The following is a 12,252-nucleotide window of genomic DNA, read 5'->3' as shown; positions in this document are numbered from 1 at the left end:
AAATGACTCGGAATTTTATTGCGGAACATTTAAACATAACATTGTAACATCAATTTACAAGTTATCAAGCATTTCTTTCAAGGTAAGTATAAAATAAAACTATGTACTCAAGAATAGCAACTGGACGTGATTCGCTGGATGATCCTGCAATGGCCGATGTTTATATTTTTTTCCTTACATCCTATTTTTCTAGAATATTCTTGTTTTTCCTTGTATAAAACCGCTATCATTCATAGAAAAATCTCGCCACCAGTGTAAATTCTATATCGTGTGCTCAGTCCCTCTTGTGCAGAATCATGTGTCATTCTTATACTCAGCACTCTTATTGAAAGTTACTCAGAGTTTCAGTACTAGTTACTCATTTTCAAAGGATACATGGAACCGTCAAAAATTTAGTAGTTTCCAATGATAATGGTAATGAATAACTCTTACTCTGAATTGGAGTTTGGCGGAAGATCTGTTTCTTAGGTTGATATTCGAGAGATCAGTCTAAAAGTCGATGTAGTACCAAACGCCATTTTTTAATGGGATCGCGTATATTTATTTAGCTGTACATCTGTATCTGTTGCAAAGGTAACTCGCTTAACGCCAACAGTTTTGTGCCTGCTAAAACCGGAATGATAAACTGTGCTCTTGTTTGTGTCGACGCATATAATGTGTCCAGAAGTGCTCTGTATTGAGCTTCAGAATGGAAACGAATATGCTCAAGTGTGTCATTTATGAAGAATAAGTGTCTAATTGGTGCCTGAGCATTACTGACATGTGTATTAAGGTGCGATTGACACCCTACTCCAAGCGACCGTTACTTGATATAATATTATTTTAAGTATTGAGTGTTAATTACTTAACATTTTAAAAAGGAGCATTTTTTACGTAAATTTTATATACGTTAATTTTTTTACCGTACATGCCTTGCAAACAAGGATTCCACACTCTTACTAGCCGCTACCTAATTTTAGGTCAAAACCTACCTAAAATCAACTATAGTAAAGCAAAGTCTTGGCATTACATTCCTTTTGTGGAATTTGGCCTTTCTGTTTCAACAGACTTCGCAGCCGATTCTAAGTGTACAGAATCATTGCATGGCTAGTACTATGGATCCTACTGACACAAAGAATCCTTACAGGTCGGGGCTCGAACATACGACAACTGGCTTGTAAGACCAGCGTCCTATGCATTGAACCACCAACCCGGGACAGGAACTATACTGCATCTCCAAAATTTGAAATTTTCAAAAACTCATAACTCACAAACAAAAAAAACGTACATCGCCAAAATTTAGATATGTTATGTAAAAATATATCAGCTTTCAGCAAAAAATATAAAATGACATAGTCGCAAACCATGAAAACCGTTAAAAAGTTGAACAAAAAGCTTCAACTTCACAAAATTTGAAGGTTTTTGTTAAAAACTGTAGTCATTTATTGACAACATATCCAAGAATTAGCAGAGCCGGTCGAGTGGTTCAAAAGTTATGATTTAAAGAAAAAATATCGAAGAAAATTGAAAACAATCGATTTTTTGATCCACTCTAACATGAAAATGGTCACCCTAATGACAAAATGAAGAAATGAAGGTCTAAAACTTTTCGATGGAGAACGTTTCTTCTAGATATTGAGAAACTCGGAGAGATCGTACATCAGATTCTGATGGAATTGCAGAATAGCTGATGATTGTCATTAGTTTGTTCAGAAGTTTGTTTATTTACCATTGATATGAAAGTGTATCAATGCAAGTGAAACAAACATTGCATTGCAATGCAAAGCTAGCCGATTGACTCGAAACAAAATTTAGATTACATTCGAAGTGTGGCATTAAAATTTTTATATAGATACACTTACCGAAAACCAAAATATTCACGAAGAAAATCCTACAAAATATTTACAAAAATAAAACGCTGATATTCATGACAAAAAAAAGTGCTACATAAATTTTTGTTCTACATCCCGGCAAAATCTTTATCATATTTTCGTTTGATTATATATAACATAATTTTCTCAACGCGCCATAAAAAAAATATGAATACTATACTCACCACTGCTTTACAAGAGTAACCGTCTTCAACGCCACTGGATCTAGAGGAAATGAAACAAAATATACGCTTATTAAACACATTCTCACCACTCGTGCCGAACAACGCTTTATAGCAGCGCCCCGGCCACGGAAAGCACACCACGAACCTGTCGCCATAAATGAACTGCGCCGTGCTGTCGTGCACCCGCACGTCATGTGGTGAAATCTCCTGAAGCTCATCCATCACGAACATACGATCCATCATCGGGCTCAACGGATGACATGATCCGCCCAGTAGATCATCGATGTTGGTATGGCGTGATATAAACACTGCCGTGTCAGTTGAGTTACGGTCAAGTTCGAGTTGTTGATACGATTTTGGTTCTTGTTCCAATATGCTTTTTACCTTGCCCGCAGATGTTGGAATGTTGTCATATGGAGAAGTTCGATTTGTTACGTGTGTATCTTCAACTCCTTCTGGACTGGCACGATCCCCCAAAGGAGTGTCGGTAATAGCTTCTACCGTAAAATCACCGGTAGGAAATCGCGGTAATCCAGCCACAAACCTACCGATGTTACGGATCTCCTCATCTAGTTCATTATCTGCCCGAGACTGATGAATTTCCTCTTCTCCATGCTTCTCAATGAAAGAACACAACTTTTGAGGACTGACACTTTGCTCTTCCGGACTATCCATCCACCAAGCTTTCTCACCGGATTCAACTCTTGTGATTTTATATTTGGTGGGACTGCCTTGTTTGGAATTGAAACTATTAGACCTACTAACCACCACATTAGCTTTGGATCCCGAGCGAGAAATTCCATTCTCCGTTTCCGTCATCCACCATGGTGCTTCACCCGATTCTATTCTAGTGATTTTGAATGGTTTTGCCTTGACAGGACTACACTCACGGACGGAAGCGTCACTGTTGTTTGCATCATTTACTTTATCGGTACTACACATCCACCATGCCTTTTCGCCCGATCTTTCACGGGTAATTATGAAACCTTGGGACTTCGGTTCCGGCGTAGGCTCTTTAGATGCAGCTTTACTGCTAGTATTGGTACTTACACTCGAACTGGACTTATTTTTCTTCTCCAGATCAGCCATCGCTTCTTCCCACCAAGCCTGATCTTCTGCTTCTAACGAATACATCGTAAATCCAGGACCTTTCTTTTCTGGTGACACCTCCTTTGATGCTTCCTTACTTACGCTACCTGATGAACCATTAGCTTTGGATGGTACATCATTTGTACTCAACATCCACCATGCCTTTTCTCCGGATTCAATTTTTGTTAACTTGATGGGCCGGAATGGGGAATAGGGTAGCCTATCCTCACTGCTTGGTGACCTTTGAGAATCATTCAGATCTTTGTCCTTATCTTCTACTTGAACTACTTCTTCTTTTTCGTCTTCGTCTTCTTCGTCATCGTCATCTTCATCATCATCATCGTCACCAGATGTATCTTGCTTTTCGTCCCCTTGTCGATATTCGTTACTGTTTTCTACTTTCCCGTTAGCATTTGTCATCCACCAGACTTTTTCGGATGTACTGTCGTTCTTATTTGCATCGGCTGGATCATCCATCTCGTTGTTTGCATCGGATTTTTCCTTATTCTCAGTCATCCACCAAGCCTTTTCACCGGACTGAATGTGTCTAATGCGAAAAGCTAAAGGTTTGCTGTTAGGCATCTGACATTCTTGTACTGTAACTGCCTGAACCGGCGGATGTTTAACGAATCCATTATCGTTGTTCCACCAGGTTGCCTGTTGCAAACCTGACTTCAAAATGCTATCGGCTCCATTTCCCTCATCGTCTTCCTCTTCGGTAGAATCATCATCCTTTATGCTATCCATGTAATGCGTTCCTGCTTCCCAACCAGACTTGGGAGCCTGGTCCTGGCTGATACTGTCGGCTATGCTAGTCGCGCTGGTGTTGTCGTACCAGGTCGGAGTATTGCGATTGCCTTTCACAAAGTTTGTTGCCAATTGGATTGCTCGCATTAGCAACTCATTGTTGGCATTGGATGAATCAGTAACTGTGTTTCCACCTTCATCCGCCGACGATATCAAGCGGGATGATTTTGACGGTTGTCCATCTGCTTCCGATGTTGACGTAGTGGTTGACGTACTTACTTCCGAACTCGATGATGACGATCGATCGGAACGACGAGCGGGACTAGCACTGGATCGAGTTACTTGTGGTATTTTGCTAGTACCGTTTTGGGTGACACGTCCGGAGACCTGAGTTGTGGTTGATCCCGATGAAGTTGATGAACTAGACCTATTGGAAGCATTTGACCCTTTTCTTGGGCGATCGGGTGCAGGACCCATGTTCAATGCGGACTTTCGGAAGTCTTTGTTGATTCTGGAATTGGTAGAATTTGCTACCGGTTTTGTTGGCGATCCATCCTTTGCCGGTGCCGGAGGAGGTTTCTCCGGTGATTTTTGTTTAGGTGAAGTTTTCTGTTTGAGGGAAGGTGTACTCGTCGAGGATCTACTATTAGCTGAATTATATTTCGGGCTTGCAGATTTGGAGAGATTCATCTCTTTCATACGGGCTGCCAAGGTGGATATTTTTTCATCGGGAACTTCACTTCGCGTTGAACACACGCTCGGCTCACGACTTTGGCTTGGACTGTCCCGACTGTAGCGAGACGATGCACTAGAATATCGAGTGTATCCAGAAGAACCACTGGAACTGTATTTAGTGTCAAGCAATGGAGACCAAGTTCTTGTCGATAGTTGATTGTATCGAAGATATCGTGTCGAATCATCCATGCGATCGGATTGAACAGCTTTATCGGCAGTTTCTACATTCAGTAGTTGTTTTTGAATAGTTTTCTCAATCGTTTTACACATCTCTGCTCGTCTAGCTCTAATGTACGGAGTGGATCCCGGTGGAGTCGGGGAAGTACCTCTGGTTACCAGAGTTATTTCAATGAATATTTTTGGTTCCGGTTCGACACTACTCTCAGTTTCTTCCGAAGATTCCTCCTCGGTCGAAGTGGAATCAGTCGGCGATGATCTAGCTTCTTCTTCTTTTTTGGTATCCTTGACAGTAAGAATTGGTTCTGGTGAAAATACCTGGCTACGAACTAATAACGGTGAAGCGCACTGCGATGGTTCACGAGAATGAGAATTTATCAATCTGGACGATGGTCGACTTGTTCGAGCTGCCATCGCTTCACTGGAGGTCATATACGAAAGTGCCGGAACTGGACTGGAGTTCGTCGTGACCCGAGCCGCTGTCGTACTCAGGCTGCTATTACTTCGACCATATGGTCGATAGGAGTTTGTGTTCAGACCGTATTTTTCTCTAACAGATTCTGCAGGGCTTGGTTCTCTGGAAGACCTGCGGGTTCCGGATATGCTCAGAGCAGGACTAGGATCACGGCTGCGAATTTTTGATACCGATGGGCTCACATCTCTATTTCGAGTAATCGGTAACGTTAGGGATCGCATCTCAGTTGTGCTATCTCTTGCCGTCAATGATCTTGTGTAAGTTGGTGTTTGTTTAACTCCCGCCGGGCTAGAATCCCGTGTCCTTGTTCGTAGACTTGCGCTTGTGAATGTTGCTACCGGTTTATTTCCTGCTGGGCTCGGATCTCTAGATCGAAGCTTACTGGAAGTGAAAAGTGGAATCTTTTTAGATTCAACAGGGCTTGGATCCCGGGAGCGCGTTCCATTTTTAATCGTGACACTGTGGGAACTTGAATCGTTGCAAGTTTTTGCGGTGGGAGGGGTTACTTTAATGGTTGTGATATTTCCTCTAGAAGTAACCGGGCTCGGATCTCTTGATCGTGCCGAGAATGGTTTGGCAACTTTCCTAGATTCTACAGGGCTAGGTTCACGTGAGGTGACTGTTCGAACCGTTGGACTGGGATCTCTAGATCTCGCACGATTTTGCAGAAGGCCGCCGATCGAACCCGTGGGTTGTCTCTTGTAGTGATTCGTCGCTGTTTGGTTCCCACTATCGTTAGCAGTAAATTTACTAGCAATCGACGCGGTATAACTTCCCAGACGTTTATTATCAGCTGCAGCCGGACTAGGATCTCGTGAGCGTGCTCTAGGGACTGTAGTCCCGCCAGCGGGACTTGGATCTCTAACCTTAATACGATTTGTCGCTAGATTGCTGGTCGAATTAGCTCTGCTAACCGGACTGGGCTCTCTTGATTTTTCACGAACTCCTACTTTTCCATACCTAGTCGTGAACGTAACAGGCGGAGCATTGTCTTTCTTTGGTTTGGTAATTTTTGTTCCTCCTTTCGAGGTGTCTTCCACTTCTAGCGTTGAACTGTACTTCGCCGCAATTAAGGCAGATTTTTTAATAAACTTTGGTTTATCCTTGTCCAGCTCAGCTTCTAGTTTTCGGGATGTTTCGATTAAGCGATCCTTTTCGCGATCTCGTTCTTTTTCCCTTTCCTTCTCTCGGAGTTCCCTCTCACGTTCTCTCTCTCGACGGCGCTCTTCTTCTTTAGCCTTTTCGCGTTCCTTCTCTTTTTCCTTCTCAGCTGCCAAACTGGAGTAACGGCTGATATACGTTGACACATTGGATGACGTACGAGGCGAACGGTAGCTGCCGGATGTATACGATGGACGGAAGCTGGTGCCACTTAATGAACTTAATCGCGAGCTCGACGGTTCGGTCGAGTACTGAAATGAAAAAGTAAAAACAGAAAAAAAAAACATATAAGTACAGTAGCATACTGAAGCGGACATTGGGTTAGCGGTGAAACTATTTCTTCTTAAGCCGGGTATTTTTTGCTTGGAATTATTACCCGAGCCAACTGAGCTTATGCCACTAGAGCAACCAATCTGTATCGGCGCCAATATGGTTAGCCTTTTTTGCAGCAACTTCCGACGATTCTTCCGTAGCGATTGTGACAGCTGTTAGGCTACTACAGCAATCAGTTAGACTCACGCCAATCACTAACAACACATACACTACGATTGTCCCTGTGAACATTATTTCTATTTCAACTAACGTTTGTTGAATTTTGCTCCGTTTCGAAGTGGATGAGGCGCTTGCGAAAATGCTAAGGAAAGTGCTGCCAAAAATAACACACGAGAACGTATCCGCATCAGCATAACAATCCTGTCAATCAAAACACGACGACGACCTGCCGTTGTGAATGCATGTAATCTAGTGAGTTTTGGGTCAGCAGTTGATGCGATTCGGTTGAAAACCTTCAAACATAAGGTCGGGAGGGTTAGTGAAAGAAAAAACAATAACAATAGGACTGTCCACAGGAAATCGTCGCTGATGTTAGTTAAAAATAGTAATGGTACCGTTTACTTTCATTTGATAACCAAGTTTTTCAAACACCAAAAATCTGCGGGTACAATTTAGAATGACACGGGGAAGTTTTATAAACGAGGGCAAACATTCAACGGGAGGAATGAAAAATGAACAATTTACACGATGAGACAACCATACGTACTCTACTGCCTCCGTAAGTGGAACTGGATGACGAATATGACGAAGAAGATGGATTATAGCTTGAAGACCAAGGGTACTGAAAGAAACCAAAATGGAGCTGGTTAGTCATTGAATTCCAATCGATTTTTTGGAACTGTACACAATTTTCTTATAGAATCTAAACAAAAAGTTTCAAATTTAAGGGTCATGTAGAATAACTCATTTTTCGAAATCAAAGCACTGGTAAATAATGTTTACTCTATATCATGCAAAACAAAACACCAATATATACTTTATGTTTCGACTTCGACTCGTCAGTACATAACAGTTTATGCCGGGGGTGGAATTAAGCAAATTTTTTGATTCACAGTAAATAAAAATAGTCAGTATTATTTTTTCATATCACATATTTATTCTAGATATTATAATGAATTTTGAAACGAATGATTTTTGATAAGATAAATTTTGGTTTTACTTGGAATTTAAAAATGTTTTCATCGTTATCAGTATCACTGACTGATTCGGAAATAACATTTCAACAAAGTGAGGCTCGTTTTAATGTTTTAATGTTAATTAAACAGGTTTGCAGGTTGATTACCGCTCAATTTTCTCGGATATGGATTATCCGATATCAATAATTTTAGGCTCGTTAGGTGAGTTTATTTCGTCGATTGCATCGGAATTCCATGCTTCATGATGTATTTGAAATTTATTCAGCAATACCGTCGTGGTGGAGTAATATCATCAATGAAAACAGCTAATAATATTAACATACATGCTGCGATGAATAATAGTTATATTGATAAGAAAAACATGTCCAATCACGAAGCATGCTATGCAGCTGAATAATATTACCCTATTTAACTTGAATATCATACACAGAAGTAACAGGAGTGCAGGATTTTGCTACGTCAATTGATACGCACCATTCGAACGCTGCGCTCCTGTTACTTCTATATTTCAAATTCATGTGAAAATGGTGTTTTATTGGGTTTAAACTTTGAATCACATGGATCAAAATCAATTCTGATATTCCGTCACACAAAATCGGTAGTAATTTTGAGCTACTATTATCAGTGATTCCTGTAAGATTAAATTACTGGACGATTCGATCAGCTTTGAACATTGTGAAAGAAAATATGAATAAGATCAGACATGAGTGCCGACTGATTTACGTCTAAAATCGTTGATCCCGATGAGGGATGTGAAAACTAGTGACAACAGTAATCATACATGAATTTTTAACTAAGGATAACGCATGTCAATGAGACTTTTAAAATCGTGGAAAATTGCCAACTTTGTAACTTTGGGAAGTTTAGTGATTGGTGATAAAGAATTTTAAAGGAGCATGTACATCAATGATTTTTGTCAATTTATATGCATGAAGGTGCTCAAATTGGGGAAAATTAGTGCATGGACATTATCATCATCATCAACCAGCTGGAAATAAAACAAAGTCTTTTATCGTATATTTTTTACTAATGTTGCATTGCGTATTGCTACTGCACAGTGAAAACATTATCAATGTGATTACGATCCAAACAGATTATTTTCAGCATTCATTGTCTAGCATTCATTTCCCTTCATCTATTGTTCGTTTTATAGCGAACTCAACAACAGGTTGCGAAATCAAACACGGTTTGGAATTAACGAGAAAATGTGTTGAAACTTCGTAAACCGTGCCGTAAAGAAATCGATATTTTCCCAACTCTAGTGATAAGGACTGTTGAAGGAGCATTTATGAAAGTTACAAATTCAAAATTTTTCCCAATTTAACCCTGTCGTGCAAATTTTGCATTAAGAATACGATTTTTATCATACACAAAATTTGTGAACATATTATAGAACAATAGTATTTTATTTATTACGTTCTTTGCATTATTGAATGTGTTTATGCTGAGAAGATATCTTCTATCAGACATCAATCACATATAACGAAAAGTTTTTATAATTCCTGGTAACAGCTCTGTTGTCCACCAAAAAAAAAAACATTTACTAGAACCGCCTTCGAGTAAATTTTGGTTTTATCAAGGTGAAAATTCACCAATTCGGCCAGCTCGACCAATTGCTGAAACGTTCGCCCATCTTCAATTTTTTTAGGGTTTCATAAAACTCACAAGCTTCGAAAATTTGCAAATAACTTTTTTTCATTCGAACGAATGATTCACAAATGTAGAATGATGTTCTTTGAAATTCGCGCGAAATCCGCGCCATAGCATTAAAGTCTTAGCAGAAACCGCGCTAAATTCGCGAAAACCGCGAAATCCGTGCGACCGTAACAACCCTGCAATAGTATAGAGAGCTTTCGCATTTGGTCTACAAATTTTGGGACCGAAAATTACCAGTTGAATGAAATGCAGCGTGAATTTTGCGGAAACCATGGTAAGTTCAATCTGAGCTGAACTGAAAGCAAACTGGTCTGGACTGGTCGTTTGTTCATGTTTGCATGTAGCATTCCAGGTGCCATACTTAATTTCGTGAGAAAATTATCAAGGCTCTCAAAAATTGATAAGCCATTGTGTTGTCAAAACTTACATCCAAACCCTAAAAACGGGAAGTTCAACCGCTCCCGACATACAGCCCAATTGTAGCCCCTTCGGATTACTATCTGTTCCAATAATTGGTGCATGACCTTTCTGGACAAAGGTTCTCTTCATACGCAAATTGAAAAATGACATTGATTCACGAATCGGCTCGGAAATACCATTTATTTTTTTATTGATGAAATATGAAATTAGTTGTATCAATTTTCCACAACAAAATCATTATATCGATAAACAGCCTTACAGGTCTATATGTATCCAGTATAGTTTGTTTAGGGAATAAAGTGTCAATTCCAGCCAAACCAACGAACAAACAAATAATTACTATTATAGCTACATGCAGCATCGCAGATATTTGCAACGGTTTCATTCAATTCTCATGTAGGAAGTTCTTTCCAATTGCATAATCAAGACAATAGATTGTGATTTCCGCTCAAGTGAGATGTAATAAATCCACCAAGGGCGGAATTAATTTTCCAGCACATCATCTTGTCAAAACATGTATGCATTCCATGCTGCAAAATAGCACACCCAGACAAGATTCTGCTGGTTCTTTTGTTGCAAATGGCACCATAAGCTCGTCTCGCGCCGCGGTAAATTCTAGTCGGGCATTAAAAGAGAGATAGGACAACGTTCCAGGCTTCCGTCTAGTGTTGGTGCATTTTTCGCAACCGCACTGAAATCCACGGCCTGACATGCAACAACGGAGTGACAGAGTCGGCGGCTATCCATCACCGTCCGTGGGGAGAAATTTAATTTAGAGTTCCTAACGAGCAAAATAACTTCCCTCCAAAGCTAGACATTCGAATCGAAATGCATTATATACAGGATACGTTTTTTGGTGCTTGGTTATGAATATTTCGTTCATCGGTGACGTGGTTGCCGTCACCAAACTGAATCCCTCACTCTTTGACGTGTCCCATCGCGAAAAGCCGGTCTACGTAGAATTGTTGGTTAACTGCACACGAACATGGAATTTAATGAATGAGAGAAAATATAACCTGAAATACCAGAGCTCACACATTATGTCAGAAATTCGGTCGTTATTTATAGACGGTTTCAGGAAACTGAGTCACTGTGGCGATTTGCGATCAAGTGAAATAATTTACACAACAAAAAATTATGATGTAGCTTAGAAAACCGTACATAATTATGTTGATTAATCACACTGAAATGATTTAAATATGCATCTACACTCTTATGTATTATGAAACATGAAGCGTCATCTGGCCATAGACGTAACTGCCGAGCCGCAGAACGACCGACGACTTTTAAAGATTCATATCATTCCAACGAGAGACGCTTAACTATCGATGAATGAAAAAGTTTTCCTCTGAGATAGGAGCTTTCTAACTTTCTTCTGCATCTGTTCTTCCAATTGTACTGTGGTTGAACTAAAATACGACCTTCAAAATTTTACTTCAAGAAATTAGTTCATAGTATGCTAGTTTGAGCTATGATTTTTAGTTGACAATAAAATTGCGATATCGCAGTTTTTGATTTTTGCGATAGTTGATTTAACTAATTTCTTTTTGATTCAACCAATATGGTTTTTGATTTGCATATATTCAAGTAGTTGAAAAATATGTTGTTTTGAATGCTGTCAAATTCAAACAGTTGAAAGCAAAACAATAATCGCAATGCAAAATCAACAACTTTTTTAGTTGAAATCTGTTCGCGTCGCTTCAAAATGTCAATAAAAACAACATCGATGGTTAAAGCGTTTGGTGAAATTGTGTTCATTCGATTTGAGAAATTTATGATAACAAGTGTTTATCTAACAGCGGTGTTGTGATAAAGTTACCTTGTTTAAGATGAAAAGATTTGGTGACAAATTAGAAGATGTTAATGAATGATCATCTCGTAATCTTTCAGGTATGCGCAAAAGTTTTATGCTTCAAATTTACTTCCAGCAGACTGTTTTACATTCAGCTGTTTGATACCGATGATGATGTTCATGCATTAGCAATAAAACGCTTTTTGACATGAATTTAATGTATAAAAGTAACAGGAGCGAAGGGTTTCAAACACATAGGACGCGCTTCGATTGAATGGCGCGTTTGAATTGCCGTCGCAAAATTCCAATTCCCAGCGGTTGATGCAGCCAAGCTCATAAAATTGACTAAAATTATCAGTGCATAACTTTAGTTCAACCGTTTCAATACTCATTTTAGGTAAATTTAATAATTTCGCTAATTTACTCGCCCCTCCGGGCGCTTTTTGCTAATTAAAAACGTTTTTCTACATCAATCATTTCCGATCGAATCAGAGGT

General features: G+C 39.6%; 1 protein-coding gene across 5 annotated transcripts in view; it reads right to left on the bottom strand.

Annotated features, from left to right (window-relative positions):
* Window positions 1–12,252, bottom strand: part of LOC131437244 (FH1/FH2 domain-containing protein 3) — a 328,287-nt gene that overhangs the window by 292,305 nt on the left and 23,730 nt on the right. For 4 of the 5 annotated variants that reach the window (XR_009230740.1, XR_009230739.1, XM_058606462.1 and 1 more), the window contains exons 2-4: window positions 7,459–7,533; window positions 2,181–6,670; window positions 2,036–2,075 (exon numbers count right to left, since the gene is read on the bottom strand). Coding sequence is in view for 3 of the 5 variants with exons in the window: in XM_058606462.1 (XP_058462445.1) it covers window positions 2,036–2,075; window positions 2,181–6,670; window positions 7,459–7,533 (4,605 nt within the window). In the remaining 2 variants the exon portion in view is untranslated. The remainder of the gene's footprint in view (window positions 1–2,035; window positions 2,076–2,180; window positions 6,671–7,458; window positions 7,534–12,252) is intronic. The other variant, XM_058606463.1, reaches the window with a different exon arrangement.

Source organism: Malaya genurostris, chromosome 3, assembly GCF_030247185.1.
Source record: "Malaya genurostris strain Urasoe2022 chromosome 3, Malgen_1.1, whole genome shotgun sequence".
Classification (NCBI taxonomy): Eukaryota; Metazoa; Arthropoda; class Insecta; order Diptera; family Culicidae; genus Malaya; species Malaya genurostris.
Note: the sequence above shows the minus strand (reverse complement) of the source record. Positions and strands in the feature narration are given on the sequence as shown.